Source organism: Salmo salar, chromosome 20 (assembly GCF_965601325.2).
Source record: "Salmo salar chromosome 20, fSalSal1, whole genome shotgun sequence".
NCBI lineage: Eukaryota > Metazoa > Chordata > Actinopteri > Salmoniformes > Salmonidae > Salmo > Salmo salar.
Window position 1 is genome coordinate 72,207,412 of NC_138310.1, and position 25,533 is coordinate 72,232,944.

Consider the following 25,533-nt stretch of genomic DNA (forward strand, 5'->3'; position numbering starts at 1 on the left):
TTTTTGTGAACGTTTATCGTGAGTAATATAGTAAAATGTTAGCGAATTCCCCGGAAGTTTGCGGGGGGTATGCTAGTTCTGAACGTCACATGCTAATGTAAAAAGCTGGTTTTTGATATAAATATGAACTTGAATGAACAAAACATGCATGTATTGTATAACATAATGTCCTAGGGTTGTCATCTGATGAAGATCATCAAAGGTGAGTGCTGCATTTAGCTGTCTTCTGGGTTTTGGTGACATTATATGCTGGCTTGAAAAATGGGTGTCTGATTATTTCTGGTTTTGTACTCTGCTGACATAATCTAATGTTTTGCTTTCGTTGTAAAGCCTTTTTGAAATCGGACAGTGTGGTTAGATTAACGAGAGTCTTGTCTTTAACCTGTTAGGGCTAGAGGGCAGTATTGACACGGCTGGATAAAAAAAAAACATACCCGATTTAATCTGGTTACCACTCCTACCCAGTAACTAGAATATGCATATACTTATTACATATGGATAGAAAACACCCTAAATTTTCTAAAACTGTTTGAATGGTGTCTGTGAGTATAACAGAACTCATTTGGCAGGCAAAACCCTGAGACATTTTCTGACAGGAAGTGGATACCTGATGTGTTGTATTGACTTTAAACCTATCCCATTGAAAAACACAGGGGCTGAGGAATATTTTGGCACTTCCTATTGCTTCCACTAGATGTCACCAGCCTTTACAAAGTGTTTTGAGTCTTCTGGAGGGAGATCTGACCGAACAAGAGCCATGGAACGATGATGGCCCATTAGACACCTGGCGCGCGAGTTCATGTTGGGTACCCTCGTTCCAATACGTTATAAAAGAGTATGCATTCGTCCACCTTGAATATTATTCATGTTCTGGTTAAAAAAGGCCCTAATGATTTATGCTATACAACGTTTGACATGTTTGAACGAACGTAAATATATTTTTTCCCCTCGTTCATGACGAGAAGTCCGGCTGGCTTAGATCATGTGCTAACAAGACGGAGATTTTTGGACATAAATGATGAGCTTTTTTGAACAAAACTACATTCGTTATGGACCTGTGATACCTGGAAGTGACATCTGATGAAGAGAATCAAAGGTAATGGATTATTTACATAGTATTTTCGATTTTAGATCTCCCCAACATGACGTCTAGTCTGTATCGCAACGCGTATTTTTCTGGGCGCAGTGCTCAGATTATTGCAAAGTGTGATTTCCCAGTAAGGTTATTTTTAAATCTGGCAAGTTGATTGCGTTCAAGAGATGTAAATCTATAATTCTTTAAATGACAATATAATATTTTACCAATGTTTTCTAATTTTAATTATTTAATTTGTGACGCTGACTTGACTGCCGGTTATTGGAGGGAAACGATTTCCTCAACATCAATGCCATAGTAAAACGCTGTTTTTGGATATAAATATGAACTTGATAGAACTAAAAATGCATGCATTGTCTAACATAATGTCCTAGGAGTGTCATCTGATGGAGATTGTAAAAGGTTAGTGCATCATTTTAGCTGGTTTTATGGTTTTGGTGACCCAGTCTTTGAATTCACAAAACATTACACACAACTCTTGTAAATGTACTGTCCTAACATACTCTAAATTTATGCTTTCGCCGTAAAACCTTTTTGAAATCGGACAACGTGGTTAGATTAAGGAGATGTTTATCTTTCAAAGGGTGTAAAATAGTTGTATGTTTGAAAAATTTGAATTTTGACATTTATTTGGATTCAAATTTGCCGCTCTTGAAATGCACCTGCTGTTGATGGAGTGCACCACGGGTGGCACGCTAGCGTCCCACCTAGCCCATAGAGGTTAAATAGCTGTAAAATAGTCATATGTTTGAGAAATTGAAGTAATAGGATTTTTAAGGTTTTGAAAATCGCGCCACAGGCTGGCAGTGGCTGTTACGCAAGCGTCCCACCTAGCCCATAGAGGTTAAGCTACTCTTCCTGGGGGTCACAGGATTAGAGGTCATGGGCAACATAACATGAACCTCCTCGTTGTCTTCTCCATCTCTATCCCTGTGTGTTGGCAGGGACAGAGCGGGACAGAGGGGGGGAACGAGAAAGATACAGAGAGATCAGAGACGGACAGAGACCGACAATGAGAGAGATCTGTGGTGGAGAGATAGCAAGCAAATAAAGGATGGACGGACAGAGAGAGCCAAGGACAGGCACTCTGAATTGGGGTGATTGCAAGGGAACAGAGGTATGAGACGAAAGCAGAGGAGGGCAGAGACTGAGAATGTTGGACTTGTTGCCTCAATGTCTGGACAAGAGACTAGCACTACGAGCCAGCGAGTGTGGGGGAGGGGACATGAGAGAGAATTAAACAGCCCCAGGGGAAGCTAGGGAGGAGACGAGATGCTCAAGGGAGAATGGGATGGAGTGAAAAACAGTACCACATTCTCTCACACACAAATAAAAGCCATATGGGGAGGCTGAGAAACAGAAGAAAAAGCAAAGAGATGGAAAGAGCCTTGTGGGACTGCACAGCTTCCACACACACACCAGGCTGCATGTTGAAGATAGCAGAACAAAAGAGGGAGGCAGATTTAAATTAATATAATTATTCAGCCAGTAATAAATACATAAGCTTCTATAGCAGGATGGGATTAGCCAACAGGTCACTGATGCACAATACACAGAGGTTTACACACACACAACAAAGTCACTCAACCAGAGACGCACACATACACCACACCTGCATATATAGACAAACTCCAATGTCACTCATCCATAGAGTGAAGATAAAGATACACACACAACCACACTCTGTAGTTAGTCATCCAGAGAACGAATGCACACACCAGTCACTCATTCAGGAACACACACTTCACTTATCCAAAGAAAGAGACAGACCGTAAAATACCCACAGATCATTCAGGTCTCAGTCCCTAAACAAGATACACAGACACACTCACTCTAAGCTTACTGTATATTGGGGGATTGGGCTGGATTTGGTTGTGAGTGGGTGGAGAGTTGGCAATAGGCTATTTGTCACCACTGGCTACCCTGTCACACTGGGTTAATATACTTCTCATAGCTGGACAGTAAACCCTCATCATGTTTTACATTGGGCTCCTATGCACCTTCCCAGACCCATCTAGAACACATACACATTCTATAACTGTGCACCTGTAACAAACACACACCTGTAACCTATTCAGGTATGCATCAGATGTCATTCTACCAAAAGGCAGCACTATTGTAGATCTGAACAGCCATTCTTAATCTCCCTGACATTTATGTTACGTGAACACAGTGCCTTTTACCAAGAATGCAGAGTAACTAGCTGAAGAGGGGAGCAATTTACTTTGTCTTTATTCAAAGGTTACATCATTTCTGTATTAGTAAGGCTGCATTGAAACAGGTAGCCCAATTCTGATATTTTTCGACCAATCAGCTCTGAAAAAAATCTAATTTGATGCGAAAACGACTAATGTGATTGGTCAAAAGATCAGAATTGCGCTGCCCGTGTAAACGCTACCTAAGAAACCCCTCAGAATGTCAGTCTGAAATACAAAGGGAGCTTCCTCATGTGAGATGGTGTGACCGCCACCTGTTGGATACTTCTGGGTACTGCTACCAAGTTACTATTTGACAAAAAAAGGGGAATAACGTCCAACTCAAAAAGATATGATTTGTTCCTCCTCAGTGAAAATCACTTACCCAGACCATGATAGACATTCAACTGCTTTCCCTTCATCGAGTCGTTGTTGCTATAGCAATGCAAAGAGCTGCAAAAATCTCTGAAGCTGTAGACTCATATCTCCCTCACGAGCTTTAAGCACCAGCTGTCAGAGCAGCTCACAGATCACAGCACCTGTACATAGACCATCTTTAAACAGCCCATCTATCTACATACCTCATCCCCATACTGTATTTATTTATCTTGCTCCTTTGCACCCCAGTATCTCTACTTGCACATTCATCTTCTGCACATCTACCATTCCAGTGTTTAATTGCTATATTGTAATTACTTCGCCACCATGGCCTATTTATTGCCTTAACTTACCTCATTTTCCCTCACTGTTTATAGACTTTTTGTTTTCTTTTGTTCTACTGTATTATTGACTGTATGTTTTGTTTATTCCATGTGTAACTCTGTGTTGTTGTATGTGTCAAATTGCTATGCTTTATCTTGGCCAGGTCGCAGTTGCAGTGGCCTACCTGGTTAAAGAAAGGTGAAATAAAATAAAAGAGTGTCTGTGGTGAAAGGGGGGGGGGGGGGGGGGTCCAGTGTTTGGCATTTAGTAATGTCACGTTGACGTGACGTTTACTGATGGCGTTAATGCACATTCTTCCTATTTAATCTGAGTAATCCATTTAGTCTGTCTCTTAATGCACATTCTTCCTATTTAATCTGAGTAATCCATTTAGTCTGTCTCTTAATGCACATTCTTCCTATTTAATCTGAGTAATCCATTTAGTCTGTCTCTTAATGCACATTCTTCCTATTTAATCTGAGTAATCCATTTAGTCTGTCTCTTAATGACACACTGGTGACACATTCACTTTAAAAGTTAATATCATATTTATGATAAGTGCAGAAAGTTCTCTAGTTTGGTGACAGATGTAACAATCCTTGACTAGCGCAATGAGTTTTTCCTGAATAGTGACTTGACTTGGAAAAACTCTTGCCACTTTTTCTGCGGCCTTATAACTGACAACCAACTGTAACTTTCAACTAAAGAAAATGTGGCCTATTGTTGAAAGAAAACCTGTGACCTGCCTTGTGACAAGGGTGTAACTGTTTCATAATGTAAATGGACATTTATGAGCGTTTACCTCTAGTCAAGAATGTTATACAGCCCTTTTAAGTAAATTAGGTTATAATCAATGTGGAATTCCCTGGCCAGAAATAAAAAGTTTATGATTCCAGTAACATGCATGATGAAATGGTGACTTTACCAAGTTACCATTATCACTTCCACGGGGTTACTGTCCTCTTCCACGGGGTTACTGTCCTCTTCCACGGGGTTACTGTACTCTTCCACGGGGTTACTGTACTCTTCCACGGGGTTACTGTACTCTTCCACGGGGTTACTGTACTCTTCCACGGGGTTACTGTACTCTATGTACAACTGGAGGAGCAGTCAGTGTGTTTTCACATGTGCAGTAACTACTGAGACAGTTCAGTAAAAGGTTTAGATATGGTTGAGGCACCATCAAGTACCATAAAAGGACATTGGAGGTAGTATCATTCATAAACCCTGTACATTTCCTCCATTCAGTCCGACTATCGAAGACCAATAAAGTCACACTCCACTGCATGCCGGGCCCTGTCCAACATCAATAAAGCAACACTAAACCAACAGCAGATATGGACACAGCTAGATAACAACCGGACTGAACACACTGGAAAAGGAAATGCATTCTTGTTATCCTTTGTTCATATCCTGAAGCATGGATTGAAATGGACTCAATTTCCTCAGTGTAAAAAAGGATGTATGCGTGCATGCGAGACAGGTACTGACCGGTCCTGAATGCCACTTCCCTCATGATCTAGATTGTGTAGAAATCAACCACCTAGGATTTCATGATCCAGCGTCTGATCAACTACTACATTATCCATCAATGACCACGTTTACATGCGCAAAGTATTCCAGATAGTAGCTCATATCCTGCTTAAGGTCTTATTCGGAATAAGCTGTTTACATGCACCTTTGATATCCCACTCATGAGTATCCTGTATCCATAAATAAAGTGAATATTCCTAATTTAAGTTCAAATGGGTTAAATGGAACAGTAACAGAAATCTGGACACCGACCGTAGACCTATAACCTCTCACATGTAGAGAAATATCATATTAACTCCTGCAGAATTAACCATTTCTAGTAGTAGGCCTAGAATTATATAACAAATGGGAACAGGAGTGGAGAAATATAATTTTGGTTTTTCAGCATCTCCAGAAAATGCAAATGCATGTGTAACTTATATATTTCACACTATCGTAAGCAGACAGTATTTCTACCACATAAAATATGCACCCAAGGCAAACTGAAGTCTTATCAGAAAGGTGTTTAATTGTTTTCTCAACTGTTAATTTCCTTAAAACCCAGCCAAACTGATGACATTTGGACATTTTGCACAGGAACAATCTTTTCACTGTTGTGGAGTTTCCTCCACGGTCCCTAACCAAAACAGACAACTTTACCGGTGTTAACTACATTACTAATTCATTCATTCATTCATGTAAGACATTCTGGTTAGCACTACTTTTTTAGTCAGAAGCTGCATGTATAATTATAGTTGACAAATGGCCTATCAAATGCTGGAAATTATAAGCAGAAATGTATCTAAATTAGGGGTGGAAGTAGCCGAAGCCACCAGGCTATACGGTCCAGTAGGCTACGGTGTATCAGCAAAATAAATTATTATGGTGGATGGAAATGCGCAGGTATAGCCTACTTTTTTTAAATGTATTTTTTTTATAAGTGATTTGTTTGACAATCAGATGAAAACATCAACACACATGATATGCAATACTGAGCCTGCGCAGACTGCAAAAACAACAGTAAACAGGATAAGATGTTTACATGCCACAGTATCCCATCTAAGATCAGCATTTCCCAGGCATCTTATGCGGGTTTCTCATAACTGGGATACAAGCTTTTTTGGGTTATTATAAATGTGATATGATGTTCATATGCGTCAACTCAAATACTTGAGTATCCCAAATAATAACGGGATATTGGTGGGCATGTAAACACGGTCAATGAGTCAGCATATTTCTCTTCCCTTTCTATCTGCCCATGTCTGATCTACTGAGGGGGAGAGGGCGAAACAGGCAGAGGGGAGGACAGGGAGGAGTATAATTGATGGCTGTATTGATTTCCAATGCATCTTTAAAGGGCCTTTTATGTCACTTTAGCACTTTGGCAACACTTGTGTTAGTGCCACATCAATACGGCACACTGGCACTGAGCTAGAGATGGGAGAGGGAGTGAGAGAAAGTGTGTGAGAGTGTCAATTTTTGTAAAGTTTGAGATGGATTGGGCCTGTGTGTTTGTGTGTGCCTATATTTGTATTTGAACATACGTGTTTACAGGTGTGTTTATCTACATAGATTATGCCCAAACTAGTGTGTGTGTGACTGACCGGTCACAGGAGCAGGCCACCATCAGACTGAGGAGGTTGTAGATGATGAAAGTGAAGATGACAGCTGTGATGGTTCCTCGAGGGATAGAGTTGCTAGGGTTCTTTAGGTCACCTGGGACACAGCACAACACCAGGTTAGACACAGACTACACGCACACAATCACACACTCCTGACCGACTCCTTTGATCAAAAAACGATTTATTACCTGACATGTTGGATCCGGCCATGATGCCTGTGCAACCGTTAAACATGACCGCAAACACCGTGGCAAAGGACATCATGGTTCCTGTTGTGTAGTCCACAGCATAGTCAGCTAGGGGAGGGTTAGATATAAATTCAATCAGCTTCATGTCGAAATCCTCCCCAAATTCAGATATTTACAACAACAAAAATTGTATTGATTAACATAATAATCAATCATATTTCAACCGGACAATAGCTTCGTCAATAGAAAAGGAGAAACAAGAAAGGCACGCTCCCGATGACGCGCTGGACTCTTGCCTTTAACCTCACTAGGGTAGGGGGCAGCATTCGGAATTTTGGATGAAAAGCGTGCCCAAAGTAAACTGCCTGCTACTCAGGTCCAGAAGCTAGGATATGCATATAATTGGTAGATTTGGATAGAAAACACTAACGTTTCCAAAACTGTTAAAATAATGTCTGTCAGTGTAACAGAACTGATATGGCAGGCAAAAACCTGAGGGAAATCCATCCAGGAAGTGCTATTATTTCGAAATGCCTGTTTTTCCATTGAAAGCCTATCCACCATACAAAGACTTATGACCTAGTTCACAATCCCTATGGCTTCCACTACATGTGGCCAGTCTTTAGGTATTGTTTCAGGCTTTTACTCTGAAAAATGAGCGAGACACCACTTTCAATGAGTGGACAGTGGAAATTTCCAGACATGAGTCCAGCGCGTCACCGGGAGCGTGCCTTTCTTGTTTCTCCTTTTCTATTGATGAAGCTATTGTCCGGTTGAAATATGATTGATTATTTATGACAAAAACAACCTGAGGATTGATTATAAACATCGTTTGACATGTTTCTACGAACTTTTATGGTACTTTTTAGATTTTTCGTCTGTCTGTTGTGACCGCGCTTTGTTCCAATGGATTACTGAACAAAACAGAGGTTTTTGGACATAAAGAGGGACATTATCGAACAAAACGAACATTTATTGTGTAACATGGAGTCTTCGGAGTGCAACCATATGTAGATCATCATAGGTAAGTGATACATTTTATCGCCATTTCTGACTTTTGTTATTCCTCTTCTTGGCTGCTAACTGTTTGTAATGATTTGTCTGCTGGGCGCTGTTCTCAGATAATCGCATGGTTTGCTTTCGCCGTAAAGCCTTGTTGAAATCTGACACCGTGGTTGGATTAACAAGAAGTTAATTTTTAAACCGATGTATAACACTTGTATGTTTCATTAATTTTTATAATGAGTATTTCTGTTTTTGAATTTGGCGCTCTGCAATTTCACAGGATGTTGGCCAGGTGGGACGGTAGCGTCCCACACCCCCTAGAGAGGTCAAGGAGGACTTAGAATTCAAAAAGGACAGAAATGCTTAATCTTGCCATGTCAAGTTCAGATATAGCTTGTGGTACATACAGTTGAAGTCAGAAGTTTACATACATTTAGGTTGGAGTCAATAAAACTCGTTTTTCAACCACTCCACAAATTTCTTGTTAACAAACTATAGTTTGTGAATGACAAGTAATTTTTCCAACAATTGTTTACAGAGATTATTTCACTTATAATTCATTGTATCACAATTCCAGTGGGTCAGAAGTTTACATACACTAAGTTGACTGTGCCTTTAAACAGCTTGGAAAATTCCAGAAAATGTAATGGCTTTAGAAGCTTCTGATAAATGATGTAAATTAGCCTGAGTCAATTGGAGGTGTACCTGTGGATGTATTTCAAGGCCTACCTTCAAACTCAGTGCCTCTTTGCTTGACATCATGGGAAAATCAAAAGAAATCAGCCAAGACCTCAGAAAATGAATTGTAGACCTCCACAAGTCTGGTTCATCCTTGGGAGCATTTTTCAAACACCTGAAGGTACCACGTTCTCCTGTACAAATAATAGTACCCAAGTTTTAAACACCATGGGACCACGCAGCCGTCATACTGCTTAAGAAGGAGATGTGTTCTGTCTCCTAGAGATGAACGTACTTTGGTTGCGAAAAGTGCAAATCAATCCCAGAACAGCAGCAAAGGACCTTGTGAAGATGCTGGAGGAAACAGGTACAACAGTATCTATATCCACAGTAAAACGAGTCCTATATCGACATAACCTGAAAGGCCGCTCAGCAAGGAAGAAGCCCCTGCTCCAAAACGTCCATTAAAAAAAGCCAGACTACGATTTGCAACTGCACATGGGGACAAAGATCGTACTTTTTGGAGAAATGTCCTCTGGTCTGATGAAACAAAAATAGAACCGTTTGGCCATAATGACCATCGTTATGTTTGAAGGAAAAAGGGAGAGGCTTGCAAGCCGAAGAACACCATCCCAACCATGAAGCACGGGAGTGGCAGCATCATGTTGTGGGGGTGCTTTGCTGCAGGAGGGACGGGTGCACTTTACAAAATAGACGGCATCATCAAGTAGGAAAATTATGTGGATATATTGAAGCAACATCTCAAGACATCAGTCAGGAAGTTAAAGATTGGTCGCAAATGGGTCTTCCAAATGGACAATGACCCCAAGCATACTTCCAAAGTTGTGGCAAAATGGCTTAAGGACAACAAAGTCAAGGTATTGGAGTGGCCATCACAAAGCCCTGACCTCAACCTTATAGAAAATGTGCGGGCAGAACTGAAAAAGTGTGCACGTGCAAGGAGGCCTACAAACCTGACTCAGTTACACCAGCTCTGTCAGGAGGAATGGGCCAAAATTCACCCAACTTATTGTGGGAAGCTTGTGGAAGGCTAGCCGAAACATTTGACCCAAGTTAAACAATTTAAAGGCAATGCTACCAAATACTAATTGAGTGTATGTAAACTTCTGACCCACTGGGAATGTGATGAAAGAAATAAAAGCTGAAATAAATCACTCTACTATTATTTTGACATTTCACATTCTTAAAATAAAGTGGTGATACTAACTGACCTAAGACAGGGAATTTTTACTAGGCTTAAATGTCAGGAATTGTGAAAAACTGAGTTTAAATGTATTTGGCTAAGGTGTATGTAAACTTCCGACTTCAACTTTATGAAGCCATTGACTTTTAACCCACTTCTTTCTTATTGGAGGGAAAGCTTTAGAGTGGCAAACAAAGTGTGTAAGTGTGTCAATGTATGATTTTGTTGACAACAAGGTCTTTGAAGGTGAAGGTTGATTTCCACCCAGAATATAAATCCTTCAGCTCAGTAGTCAGGTTGGTACGTTACAGTGGAAATGGGGAGCCAAAGGATATTTACGAGACCCACTAATTACAACTAAATAATCAATTACCTTTTTCACTGCCAGCAACCCTGGTAAACATTCAGTAAATCAAGAGGCTAAGCCTATAATTAGTGTGTGTGTGTGTGTGTGTGTGTGTGTGTGTGTGTGTGTGTGTGTGTGATAAACCAGTAAATTCTGCCACCATAAAGTATGCATAACTGACATGATACATCACTCACATTGCCTATGCTCACATTAATAATTATTTGCTATATTCATTCCTTAAAAGATGCATTATGCACAAATTGCTCCACCATTTCCTGGTTGCTAAAATTCTAAACCGCCTAATTTCAGTTTATGTGAGAAAACAAGCAAGTATAGCGTAGAGAATTTTGTACAAATCTAAACAGCTGTGAAATATATTTTCCATAACCAAAAATATGTATTTTCAGCTGTTTGAAGCTGGTGTACAAAACCGAAATTAAAAGATGCAAAAACGAAACTTAAGAACAGGAAGCATAGTGCACTCAGAACAGATCTACTGCTTTTTAGATTTGCTTTCAATGAGAATGAAAGCTCTATAACACACATTTCTATGTCAATTTGGTAGTGGCGCCCAAAAAGTTATATTGCAGCCTTAAATCAAGCGAAATTCTATTTAGCATGACACATACAGTACATTAAGCACACACATTTATGTTGGTGAGTAACGCACACACCCCTTACTCACCATCCAGGTTGCCCAGCAGTGTGTCCAGTTTAAAGCCGGTAAAGTTGGCCATGTTGGGTGGCTGTGGCCCTGTGTTGTTGTGGACGGGCAGGGCGGCAGGCAGGAGGATGGTGCGCGGGCACACGGCGAAGAAGCTGATAAAGATGGTGGCCAGCACCAGCATGACTACCAGGAAGATGAGGAAGGAGGCCTTGGCATAGATCTCTGCCCCCACCAGACACACAAGCAGGCAGAGGAGGAGGATGCCGGTGGCATAGAGCAACGACCACCAATACCCTGCTGGCAACACCTGGAGGGAACCTGCTGGGCTCACCCCATCTGGAGTGGGGAGGGAGGGATGGTGGTAAGTAGGTTAAAAGGTGTAGGGGGTTAATGAGATGATGAGAGAGAAGGAATGAGGGTGAAAGGGTGAAAGAGACCATGAAAGGTCAAAGGGTGGGAATCCAATTCAGTTTGATTTAAATTGATTCAGTTTGATTCAATGAGCTTTAACATGGGCATACAATGCATTAGTAGACATTGTGAAATCAGATTAGTTTTAGATCAAATACAAACATACTAGAAAAGTAGTCTGTCAATGTAAACAGAGCGCAGGTTGGCATTTATTGGGATGGCTCATGTACTGGAGGCAGCTCTGCAGGGTAGTCACTAGCTGTCACAGCCAAAAAGTAATAAAATCAGATTTTAAACCGCACCACACTTCCAACATTATGCCTAACCTTAAATTATGACCAAAAAGTACATTTTTGTTTTCATCAATTTTTACAATATATAGCCAATGTTGACTTTGCCGCTGACCCATCTTGTGGAAATCGCACAGCTCTGCCTCCAGGACAAGATTCATCCCAAAAAGCATCGACCTTCAAACAAAGCAGGTAAAAGGGAGAGAGTATGGCTGTATACCTTCTGGAAGCCCGAAAGTTGCTACTATGGCCTCAACCAGACCCAGGATATAGAGGGCACTGCTACACACGTTAGCCAGGAAGAACATAACACCTAGACTGCCCCCAAACTCTGGCCCCAACGCACGACTTATCATGTCTGGGGGAGGAGGGAGTTAAGGCTGGCACCCACAGGAGTTAAGAGTGAGTGTCAATATGTGTGTGAGAAAGAGTGTGTGTTTGTATGTGCACACTATAGTGTAGTGAAGGCACTGAAAGAATAGGCGCAGGCATACACACACACACAATGTGTCTTACAGATAAAATGAAAGCAATACCAGCCATTCACTGGCACACACACACAAATACCTGGACGAATGCAATGCTACATTAATGAAAAAGAAAGAACACTGAGGTGGAGTGTGTGTAAAGTATATGGGGTGGTGTCGCCTGAAATAACATGTCTATACATCTGACTATCATATACAGCCGTGTGTATTGCTGAGGAGGATACAGTAGGCCCCTCCTGCGTCCAGAGCTCCATTGGTTGAGATGGCACACACAGATAGCACGGTCATACTGATGATGAAGTAGGCCACTAGGAACATGGCTATAGTCTGATACAGTCCACACTGGCCCACCACGAAACCTGACAGGAGAGAACACAAGGACCACACTATGGTTAAACAACACTACGAATTCAAATCATCTCAAAGTCCCTAACGGGAACTGGTTTTGGTGATTTAACAAGTGGTGGAACAACTTTCCTAGAGGAAGTTGAAACTTGGAATTTACAGTAATTGTCTATAAACATGCAGTGGGGAATTCTCATTGGCTTTCACCTTAACTACACAGTTGAGAAAGCAGTTTGACTCACCTCCCTCATACAGAGTCATGTCATTATTAACCAAAACACCATGCCAAGGCATTCAGATATATTTGTTTAAGAAATGTTGTTGAATGTCACACAAAATCAGTTTAGACTGACAATATATTTTATTGATAATAGCCTATGGCAAAATACCAAACTTCTACAATGCTACTATTTCCTTGCAACATTCAACAATAGGTCAAAATGCATAACAAGTTATTTCATGCTTTTAACAAAAACAGAACTCTTCCAATTCACTGGGCAGCACTCATATTTCTCCTATGCATTGTTGAAACAGAAGCACTGCAGTGCATTGTGCCTTATGTGGAATGGTATTATTGTCTCTCAAACGGGTGGCTGTTCAGCCTGTGCGTGTCTACACCACAGCAGCTGAGGTATCATGAGACAAGGGGCAAAACAGAGGGGGAGCACATCAAGGCAGGAGAGAGAACAGACAGACCATTTTACTTACCGTGAGAACTGTGATTAGAATGAAACACCTCTGAACAAAGAAAACAGATGAGAGATATTGATGAATGGGGATTGTATTTGTAAACATATCTTCGGAATATTTGTGATTACATTAGAGATACTGTTGTCATTATTGCCATCAGATATTGGACTTCGAGCTCTGCATCATGTGAACGCGATTAACGGCTCAAGAGTAAAGTTATGGTGCGAGGCAATAAAGCCATTTCTTCCAAGAGCTAGAACTATATTTTACTCCAAGTTAGTCCACTTCAAACTACTCTATTCCTCCAATAAGAAAATTGTTGTCTTACATATTTCACATTTATTATCATTACTATGACCACCATAACGATCCATTCCCAATGTGTCCTGGGATGCACTCACTCCAGTATGCCCTATCCGTTAACCTACTTTTTCCTCCATACCTCTCAGGAGTTCATACCCTTGTGCTGTATCACATCAAGGGACTTTCCAAGTGGTACAAGGGTCATTCCACCAAGTGTAACGTGGTAAAAAAAATACATTTGATTTCTAATTTCAAGATTGTCATAAAGAGCACTTTCAACACGTTATTCCCATCTCAAGAGGTTAAAAACAAAAAATGCCTATAGTAAGTGCTAAATAAAGTTACAGGGTTGAAGATTTCACCTTAAATCATCCAAAAATCTCATTGTGACAGGGGCAATCAAAGCATGTGTGCATCAGGGAGTAGCAACTGAACGCAAAATTGTTCAAACATTTCAAGCCTGTCTATTTATGTCTAACAGATTTAGATGCACAATTGTAAAGTGGTTGTTCCACTGGATATCATAAGGTGAATGCACCAATTTGTAAGTCGCTCTGGATAAGAGCGTCTGCTAAATGACTTAAATGTTAAATGTAAATGTAACAGGGTTGACGTGTTCTGCCCGACCCGCCTGGTTTTCCACCAGAAAATGGCGAATGAGAGTAGAACCAGCTCACCTGTTTTTACACTGTTTAAAAAGGAATAGGTTCACCATAATAAAACAAGAGTTCAGTTCATGTAACAGGGTTGACCTTAAAATGATGGATAGATGTATGTTTTATTCGGTAGTGATTAATTTACAAGTTAAAATGGGTTTCCATCGCATTTTCAACTTTACTGATAGAGCTCATATTTTTATTTTTTTTAACCTCTATGGGCTAGGTGGGACGCTAGCGTCCCCCCCGTGGTGCACTCCATCAACAGCAGGTGCATTTCAAGAGCGGCAAATTTGAATCCAAATAAATGTCAAAATTCAAATTTTTCAAACATACAACTATTTTACACCCTTTGAAAGATAAACATCTCCTTAATCTAACCACGTTTTACGATTTCAAAAAGGTTTTACGGCGAAAGCATAAATTTAGAGTATGTTAGGACAGTACATTTACAAGAGTTGTGTGTAATGTTTTGTCAATTCAAAGACAGGGTCACCAAAACCATAAAACCAGCTAAAATGATGCACTAACCTTTTACAATCTCCATCAGATGACACTCCTAGGACATTATGTTAGACAATGCATGCATTTTTAGTTCTATCAAGTTCATATTTATATCCAAAAACAGCGTTTTACTATGGCATTGATGTTGAGGAAATCGTTTCCCTCCAATAACCGGCAGTCAAGTCAACACCACAAATTAAATAATTAAAATTAGAAAACATTGGTAAAATATTATATTGTCATTTAAAGAATTATAGATTTACATCTCTTGAACGCAATCAACTTGCCAGATTTAAAAATAACCTTACTGGGAAATCACACTTTGCAATAATCTGAGCACTGCGCCCAGAAAAATACGCGTTGCGATACAGACTAGACGTCATGTTGGGGAGATCTAAAATCGAAAATACTATGTAAATAATCCATTACCTTTGATTCTCTTCATCAGATGTCACTTCCAGGTATCACAGGTCCATAACGAATGTAGTTTTGTTCAAAAAAGCTCATCATTTATGTCCAAAAATCTCCGTCTTGTTAGCACATGATCTAAGCCAGCCGGACTTCTCGTCATGAACGAGGGGAAAAAATATATTTACGTTCGTTCAAACATGTCAAACGTTGTATAGCATAAATCATTAGGGCCTTTTTTAACCAGAACATGAATAATATTCAAGGTGGACGAATGCATACTCTTTTATAACGTATTGGAACGAGGGTACCCAACATGAACTCGCGCGCCAGGTGTCTAATGGGACATCATCGTTCCATGGCTCTTGTTCGGTCAGATCTCCCTCCAGAAGACTCAAAACACTTTGTAAAGGCTGGTGACATCTAGTGGAAGCAATAGGAAGTGCCAAAATATTCCTCAGCCCCTGTGTTTTTCAATGGGATAGGTTTAAAGGTAATACAACACATCAGGTATCCACTTCCTGTCAGAAAATGTCTCAGGGTTTTGCCTGCCAAATGAGTTCTGTTATACTCACAGACACCATTCAAACAGTTTTAGAAACTTTAGAGTGTTTTCTATCCATATATAATAAGTATATGCATATTCTAGTTACTGGGTAGGATTAGTAACCAGATTAAATCGGGTACATTTTTTTATCCAGCCGTGCAAATACTGCCCCCTAGCCCTAACAGGTTAACATTATATAGTGAGTATGCCACCTCCCGAATTATAACACGTTCTAGCCAGGGGCATCACTGGGGACATGACGACCCCCCCCCCACACACACACACATTCTGAATCAAACGATGAAACTGTAGATAGTCAATTTTTTTCACCGTAATGTTTTTATTAGTCAGTATAGCAATGTAACATTATTGATCTGTCAGTTTCCCTAGTTCATTTCCTACTTGTTACACTGACACGGTATAAACAGCTCTACAGGCTTCACTGTCATGATGCACAGTCAGTACGCAACACTATGCTCGTCTTAGCAGGATCAGATGGTGACAGGTGTCCCAGCAGGGTCAGACAGCCAGGGAAGACCAGTCTTCGGAGCTCAGGTGAATTTTGCAGTATATTATAACAATCAGTGAATGGATACAAAGTTCCATCTTGAGTTGATGGATATGCTACAGCCAGGGGTCTGGGAATAATGGTAATTTCAATTATTGAACCATTATATTATCCAAGAATAGAATCAATGTATAAATGTACACCAAGGTCATTCTTCTCATGCCTCATCTGAGCAGGATCAGATGGTGACAGAGGTCTCATCAGTGTCAGGCAGTCAGGGAAGACCAGTCTGACTGCACTGAGAGGAACCTTTTTGCAGATGCAACACTTTATTCTTTCTGTGCAGTAAACACTGGACAAGCCAGAAGCTTCAAAGATTGAATCTATTGTAAGGCAGTCTGGCAAACCTCTAAAATTGATTTACAAACTGTATCAAGGGTTGATAGAGGCTTTTCCAGATGACAAAACATGTTAAACAAAAATGTGAGGAAGACCTGGGAGACTGATGATGAATGGATACAGATATGTTTCAATGCCCAGTCATCCTCATATAATCTCAGACATAAATTACTGCAGTTTAAGACCATCCATAGAACGTACTATATGCCAGTGAAACTGAATATCATCACTCAGAAATGTTACTATTCTGCTGGAGGTGTAAAACACAAAAGGGGACATATTTGCATATGTTGTGGTCTTGTGAAGGCTGGCTGAATTCTGGCAAAAAGTTATTTTATCTCAGCATATCTACAGATTCTCCCTGTTTTTGTTTGCTTGGAAATGTTGATACTGGAGACTTATCAAAAGAAACTGTGTCACCAAGCATTTATAGCAGCTAAGAAACATATTGCCATTAATTGGAAGGTTGGTTATCCACTCACAATGTAACAATGGATGGCAGAAATATCAAGTTATGTATCACTAGATTTGATTTATTACAAGATTAAGGGTATACTGTGCAACTTTCATGAGGTCTGGATGCCTTATATGGAATACAGTACGACAAAAGGAGTCCCTTGCCCACTTCAAGGGAGATACCTATTTAGGCAATTCGTAGCTGCTGGACTGCTCAGTCCTGGCCCTGGGGGTCTGCCATACTGTTGGTTGTCACTCTGGCATTGGCATAACACATTTGGAACCAATAATGAATGTTTCACTAAGATCCTATAGCTGAGTTGGGTTGCGGCGCTGCAGGGCGGTGGTCCCCTAGGGGCAGGATGGGATGATCCAGCTATATTGTGTGCAAGTAAAAATAGCTCTCCAGTACTAAACTCAACCAAAAAAGAAATGGCCCTTTTTCAGGACCCTGTCTTTCAAAGATAATTCGTAAAAATCCCAAAAAACTTTACAGATCTTCATTGTAAAGGGTTTAAACACTGTTTCCCATATTTGTTCAATGAACCATAAACAATTAATGAACATGCACCTGTGGAACAGTCGATAAGACACTAAAAGCTTACAGACAGTAGGCAATTACAGTACAAAAAAAAATTAAAAAAAATTAAATGCTTGAAATGTATGCATTCACTACTTTAAGTTGCTCTGGATAAGAGCGTCTGCTAAATGACTAAAATGTAAATGTAATTAAGGTCACTAAAGAGGCCTTTCCACTGACTCTGAAAAACACCAAAAGAAAGATGCCCAGGGTCCCTGCTCATCTGCGTGAATGTGCCTTAGGCATGCTGCAAGGAGCCATGAGGACTGCCGATGTAGCCAGGGCAATAAATTGCAATGTCCATACTGTGAGACGCCTAAGACAGCGCTACAGGGAGACAGGACGGACAGCTGATTGTCCTCGCAGTGGCAGACCATGTGAAACAACACCTGCACTGGAACGGTACATCCGAACATCACACCTGCGGGACAGGTACAGGATGGCAACAACAACTGCCCGAGTTACACCAGGAACGCACAATCCCTCCATCAGTGCTCCGACTGTCCGCAATAGGCTGAGAGAGGCTGGACTGAGGACTTGTAGGCCTGTTGTCTTGTGAGGACCTGCCTTACATCACCGGCAACAACGTTGCCTATGGGAACCCACCATCGCTGGACCAGACAAGACTGGCAAAAAGTGGTCTTCACTGACGAGTCGCGGTTTTGTCTCACCAGGGGTGATGATCGGATTTGCATTTATTGTCGAAGGAATGAGCGTTACACCGAGGCCTGTACTCTGGAGCAGGATCGATTTGGAGGTGGAGGGTCCGTCATGGTCTGGGGCGGTGTCACAGCATCATCGGACTGAGCTTGTTGTCATTGCAGGCAATCTCAACGCTGTGCGTTACAGGGAAGACATCCTCCTCCCTCATGGGGTACCCTTCCTGCAGGCTCATCCTGACATGACCCTCCAGCATGACAATGCCACCAGCCATACTGCTCATTCTGTGTGTGATTTCCTGCAAGACAGGAATGTCAGTGTTCTGCTATGGCCAGCAAAGAGCCCGGATCTCAATCCCTTTGAGCACATCTGGGACCTGTTGGATCGGAGGGAGAGGGCTAGAGCCATTCCCCACAGAAATGTCCGGGAACTTGCAGGTGCCTTGGTGGAAGATTGGGGTAACATCTCACAGCAAGAACTGGCAAATCTGGTGCAGTCCATGAGGAGATGCACTGCAGTACTTAATGCAGCTGGTGGCAACACCAGATACTGACTTACTTCTGATTTTCACCCCCCCCCCCCCCCCCTTTGTTCAGGGACACATTATTCAATTTATGTTAGTCACATGTCTGTGGAACTTGTTCAGTTTTTCTCAGTTGTTGAATCTTGTTATGTTCATACAAATATTTACACGTTAAGTTTGCTGAAAATAAACGCAGTTGACGACTTGTGAGGCATCTGTTTCTCACACTAGGCGCTAATGTACTTGTCCTCTTGCTCAGTTGTGCACCGGGGCCTCCCACTCTTTCTATTCTGGTTAGTGCCAGTTTGCGCTGTTCTGTGAAGGGAGTAGTACACAGCATTGTACGAGATCTTTAGTTTCTTGGCAATTTCTCGCATGGAATAGCCTTCATTTCTCAGAACAAGAATAGAATGACGAGTTTCAGAAGAAAGTCTTTGTTTCTGGCCATTTTGAGCCTGTAATCAAACCCACAAATGCTGATGCTCCAGACACTCAACTAGTCTAAAGGCGGACAGTTTTATTGCTTCTTTAATTAGCACAACAGTTTTCAGATGTGCTAACATAATTGCAAAATGGTTTTGCAATGATCAATTAGCCTATTAAAATTATAAACTTGGAATAGCTAACTCAACGTGCCATTGGAACACAGGAGTGATGGTTGCTGATAATGGGCCTCTGTACACCTACAGTGAGCACCATAATTCATTGGACAGTGACCATTTTTTTGTTATTTTGGTTCTGTAGTCTAGCACTTTGAGTTTGATGACAATGAGGGTGAAGTGCAGACTGTCAGCTTTAATTTGAGGGTATTTTCATACATATCGAATGAACCGTTTAGAAATTATAGAAGCTTTTGTAATAGTCCCCCACATTTTTGGGCATCAAAAATTGGCCAGTTTAACATAATGTAGAATAAAGTAATCATTGTTAATATTTGGTTGCATATCCTTTGCATGCAATGACTGCTTGAAGTCTGCGATGCATCGACATCACCAGACGCTGGGTATCTTCCCTGGTGATGCTCTGCCAGGCCTGTACTGCAGCCATCTTCAGTTCCTGCTTGTTTCGGGGACTTATTGCCTTCACTCTCCTCTTCAGCATGTAAAATGCATGTTTGATTGGATTCAGATCCGGTGATTGACTCAGCCAGTCAAGGATTTTCCACTTTTTGGGCCATCAAAAACCCCTTCGTTGCTCTAGCAGTATTAGGGTCATTGTCTTGTTGCATGATGAAGTGCCGTCCAATGAGTTTGGAGGCATTTGGTTTTATCTGAGCAGATAAATATTTCTGTAGACTTCAGAATTCATTGTTCTACTTCTGTCTGCAGTCACATTATCGATGAAGACAAGTGAGCCTGTTCCACTGGCAGCCATACAGGCCCAAGCCATAACACCCCCTCCACCATGTTTCACAGTTAAGGTGGTATGCTTTGGATCATGGGCATGTCTTTTTTCTCCACACTTTCCTCTTTCCATCACTCTGGTACATGTTAATCTTTGTCTTATCTGTCCACAATACTTTTCTCCAGAACTCTTGGGGCCCTTTTAGGTGCTTTTTAGCAAACTGTAATCTCGCTTTTCTGTTCTTCAGGCGTATCAGTGGTTTGCATCTTGTAGTGTACCCTCTGTAGTCCTGCTGGTGTTAGTCTTCTACGTATGGTAGACTGACACATCTACACCTGCATCCAGGAGAGTGTTTTTGATCTGTTGGGCTGTTGTCAGGGGGTTTTCTTCACCATAGAGAATATTCTCCGGTCATCCACTACAGTGGTCTTCCTCAGTCTACCGGGTCTTTTGACATAATTGAGTTCACCGGTTGGTTTGTTCTTGTTAATGATGAACGAAACTGTTGACTTGGGCATGCCCAGGGTTTTTGCAATGTTCCTGATTGATTGATTTTCATTTCTGAGCCTTATGACGGCCAGCTTCATTTGCATCGACACTGCCGTCTTCCTCATGTTGTCACACCCCAACAACAACCTCCAAAGGCAATAGAAAAGTCTAGAATCAATACTTTTCATCAACAACTCTCCTGCATTCACTAACGACACAAATGAATACACCTGCCTAACGACACACATCTGTGAAGCCAATTCAACAAATACTTGTAGTACCTTAAAATGGGGGGAACATGTACAAAAAGGTGCTGCCATTTCTAAACGGTTCATCTGATATGTATGAAAATACCCTCAAATTAAAGCTGACAGTCTGCACTTCACCCTCGTTGTCATTGTATCCTTTCAAACTCAAAGTGCTAGAGTACAGAACCAAAATAACAAAAAATTGTCACTGTGCAATGAATTATGGTGCTCACTGTATGTAGATAGTCCAACTATTTTATCTGCTGTTTCCAGCTACAATAGTCATTTACAACATTAACAATGTCTTCACTGCATTTCTAATCAACTTGATGTTATTTTAATGGACAAAGAAATGTGCTTTTCTTTCAAAAACAAGGACATTTCAAAGTGACCCCAAACTTTTGAATGGTAGCGTATGTGTGATTTTATAAAACGTATGTTTTCCAAACCTTTCCCGAGACATAAAAAGATGGGAAGGAAGTTCTGTTGGGGAGAGATTTGAGTCATTGACTAGACTGATAAGGGTTGGGCGGTGTTGCTGAAATTTGATATAGATTATGTTTTGATGAAGAATAAAAAATTAAGTCTGTACTTTGTAAGAGTTGTTCATTTGTTAGGCTATTGGTTAAAGGTGCAACAATATTGATTATTTAATTATCATTGATCTAGTTCAGTCTTATCAATCACGCAGTGGCGATTTAAGCATGTACATCTTGGTGGGTACATTTTTTTTTAAAGTGAGATGAATGCCGGCAAAGCCACTACACAACACTAAACAATACATTAATTGCAATATAACGGTGACAAACAGTGCCCACAAACTATTAGGGCCTACATAAAGCTGTCCCAACACCTTACCACTGCTACACCTGGCTATCAGCGGAGCCTTGTCTGGCAGCGAAACAGTCTCATTTACGACTTTAAAAAATATATAGTTGATATGACTGACTTGCTTTAACAAATGTGCTTTCTACTGACAATTGAGATGTACAAACTATGGCATAAGGGGACGACAAGCGGATAAGAGGCTATTCGTAATTTTGATTTAAGACATTAACGAGCAAGCTAGGACGGACGTAGTCAATATAACTATTTGTTCAGTACTTTTGAAATGAACACTGACAGAATTCAGAACATGGGCCATTCTTACAGTGTTCTCCCTGTACACCAAGTCAGAACCGTAGGATAAATAAAGGGGGCATATAAGCAGACAATGAAAGCTCTTACAACATTCAATGATTACATTTATCAAAAACAGATCATAGGCTACATGTTCACCACCAAGTCAGAACAGTAGGCGAAATTAAGAGGTGAAAAATAGACAAATTATTAGGGTGAGGCACATGGGCCACCTTACTACACAACATACACTTAGTATTACTTTCTTAGCTACAGTATATATATCTCCCTGGCATATTACATAATTTATGCAGCAGCATACAATACATTTCTGGACTCACCTTGTTGTGCTGTGCTCACTTGAACAGGAAGGTGGCACGGCGGATCTTCTTGGGCAAACTGTCATCAAAGTCTGGGATTCTCTGGATTTATGGTGCTTTCAAGACAACTGGGAACTCGAAGATATAAAAAGGTTGAATCATGATGACGTCAGTGATCTTCAGGTCGTAGCTCTAGAAAGAGGCAGCGTTCTGAATTTACAATTCCGAGTTGGATGAAAGTCCAAAATGTATTTTCCCAGTCGTAGCTCGTTTTTCTCCGAGTTCCCAGTTGTCTTGAACTCACTAAAATCAGATTTTGAAGTTCCAAGTTAAGTTGTTTTGAGAGCGGCACAAATCATGTTTCATTGACAGCATGGCCAATGTTGAATGTTTATCATTTTAAAACTAGGAAAAGAGAACCTTCATCTTAGACTTGGGACCACAAAGCCACTCCACTGAATAGCAGGCTAACGATTGCTTGCAGTTAGCGACACGGACTCCTTCCAAACCACTCATTGTTGCGATTTCCAACTTGTTGTGTAATGTTTACGTCCAATGGCCAATGAGCACCCGATACATTTTACCTATAAATTGCTCTTCATTATTTATCTTCATATGAGAAGGATTAAAAAGGATTTGCCAGTAGTTTGTCAACTTGATTCATGATGACTGCTAGCTAAGATTTAGATCAGTCCAATCAAAGCTACTGTAGATATGTGATTTGACGTCATTTTATCTGTGGCCAATGACCTTGAGCCTTCTTGGATAGGCACTTCTAATGTAACTCTATGGGCTTGAATTTGAGAGCTCTACCCTTAGACTTGGAGGTGACTTAGTGTCCCCATAAGTGACAGAACACTAAGCCAATCACGGCGCAAAGCTCCGTATTTTCTGTTGGCTTTCCCCACCACCACAGCAAGCACTGAGCTAGGCGGAAATACATGCATTTTGGAGCTGCCTTAAGAAAACAAAAAAAGAGACCATGTTTGTATGCAGCTTTATTAACTCAATTATATATTATTTTACATTGTTTGCAAACTGATATGTGACACGTACTGATGCCAAAATAACATGCAAAACAGGCAAAATGTTTTTTTTTTTTTATTGTTATTTTTTTATGCTAAAAATGTGAGGCTCAAAAGAAAATGGGGCTCTGCCCCACCTGCCCTGAACGACGGGTCGCCACTGCAATCACTTCAGCATATTTAATAATGATCTCTTACCTAGATGACTGTGGGCATTTTTGCTTACTTTTTGTTGTTCTAAATAGAGACCGCTAGGAGGGCCATATTAGATTGTGTAGAAATGCAGGAAAATAGCTTCAGATGCCCCCCAAAATTGAGAGGACCCCCAAAACCCCCGCCAAATGATGTCCCCCCACTTCTAAAACCAAAGTTGCGCCCCTAATTCTACACAATGGCCCGAGGGTATCTGCCCGCTTTTGGCTAGAGCGCACATATAGCCTACATAATGAGATTATTATTGGCAAAAGAGCGAGATTATTTTGTTAAAAAAACAGCCAAACATCGATGATCTGGTCACCAGAATAAGACCCTCGATATCTATAGGAAAGGCGCATTAAACTCATCACCTTGCACTTTCACCACCCTGTGAATTTGATCATAACTTTCTTCATCTGTAATCTAATCATTTCATTCATTTTACCGACAAGAAGATCCCACCTTGTCTAGAGTATTTTGTTTTGTCGACATTTGGAAAGTTGACCGAAAAAAATTGTTCCCATCAGGCCCGTATTTTTATTCAAGAATGTTGAATAAAATTAAATTTTAACGTCAACATTTTATTTCACATTCTGGCTTGTAGAGATCGTGAGAGTTAACTTTCCTGATTCAAACTCTAATTTATGCTCGATGAAGAATTCAATTGAATTCAAAGTCGGGTTTCCAGGCAACAACTGGCTCAAATGTACCAACATGGGCCTAAAGTAAAGGTATGTTGTGGACACTGTCATAAATAACGGTAGGCTATACTCACCGGACATTGTAATAAATAACCGTAGGCTATACTCACCAATTCGTAGAAAGACCACCACGCTGAACATAGACAGTAAGGTGGGTATCACCACGCCAAAGAATGTGGAGAGTTTTTTGGGACGGCTGTGGTGCGCCGACTTCAGTCTGGAAAAAGCCAGGGACTGCTCCACAGTCTCCCCAGACAGACACGGCTGATGCTCCCCCAACTGCTCATTGACGTTTGTGGAGAGACGATAGTGCAGGAGCGGTGTCCTCTCCGACATGGTGAAGCTGCTGTTGGCTACTAGGACTAGCCAGAACTTTAGAACACGCTGGCACGTGTCGGCTTCATACACTAAACTACTTTCTAGAGTTCACTCCCAAAACGTAGAAGCCAAAATCAGTTCGCGTGACTTTACTAACACATGATTTTCTCAATAATGTAACCAGACGCTGGACAACATTGTCACGGGCCAATCGTTGAAGTCTGAATGCTAATCAATGTAGTGATATAGAATGCCTACACCGACATTATAAATACATGTTCTCCTCGTGTGGCCTAACTCCACTCGAACTCAGAGAAAGCACTATATTGTCGTGGGCCTACATTAAAAGCCACACATTTTCGTAAAAATTGTCCTTAGCCACTTTCCAACAATCCGTGAGCATTGTGAACCCAGCGACATCTAGGTCATACAGCACATTTTCAAAATAAAAGTTGCTGTCTTGACCTCTGAATACATAGCTATGAAAAGCCAACTGCCAACTGACTCCTGATGTGTTGAACTGTTGCATCCTCTAAATAGTTTTTTCATTATAGCTCTACACATCACATTTCTACTGTACCATTTAAACTACAGAAGTTGTCAGCCCTGTACATCTGCTTGGTATTGTACTTTTGAAATGATAAAAGTTTGGAATGCTCAGACCCTCTACTAATGGGATCCTGTGTCATACCATGAAAATGTGTGTCATTGGGGTATTTCTTAGAGAGCTGTAAATAAGGCCTTGTGTTATTGGGGTATTTTTTAGAGAGCTGTAAATAAGGCCTTGT

The 25,533-nt window shown here is 40.9% G+C and overlaps 1 protein-coding gene across 1 annotated transcript in view; it reads right to left on the reverse strand.

Annotated features, from left to right (window-relative positions):
- Positions 1-25,157, reverse strand: part of LOC106581294 (solute carrier family 12 member 9) — an 86,132-nt gene extending 60,975 nt beyond the window's left edge. Inside the window, exons 1-6 of the mRNA XM_014163255.3 lie at positions 24,538-25,157; positions 12,632-12,766; positions 12,140-12,277; positions 11,237-11,554; positions 7,316-7,423; positions 7,110-7,221 (exon numbers count right to left, since the gene is read on the reverse strand). Of these exons, the coding sequence (XP_014018730.3) occupies positions 7,110-7,221; positions 7,316-7,423; positions 11,237-11,554; positions 12,140-12,277; positions 12,632-12,766; positions 24,538-24,763 (1,037 nt within the window). The 5' untranslated portion in view covers positions 24,764-25,157. The remainder of the gene's footprint in view (positions 1-7,109; positions 7,222-7,315; positions 7,424-11,236; positions 11,555-12,139; positions 12,278-12,631; positions 12,767-24,537) is intronic.
- Between the last annotated feature and the right edge of the window lie 376 nt (positions 25,158-25,533).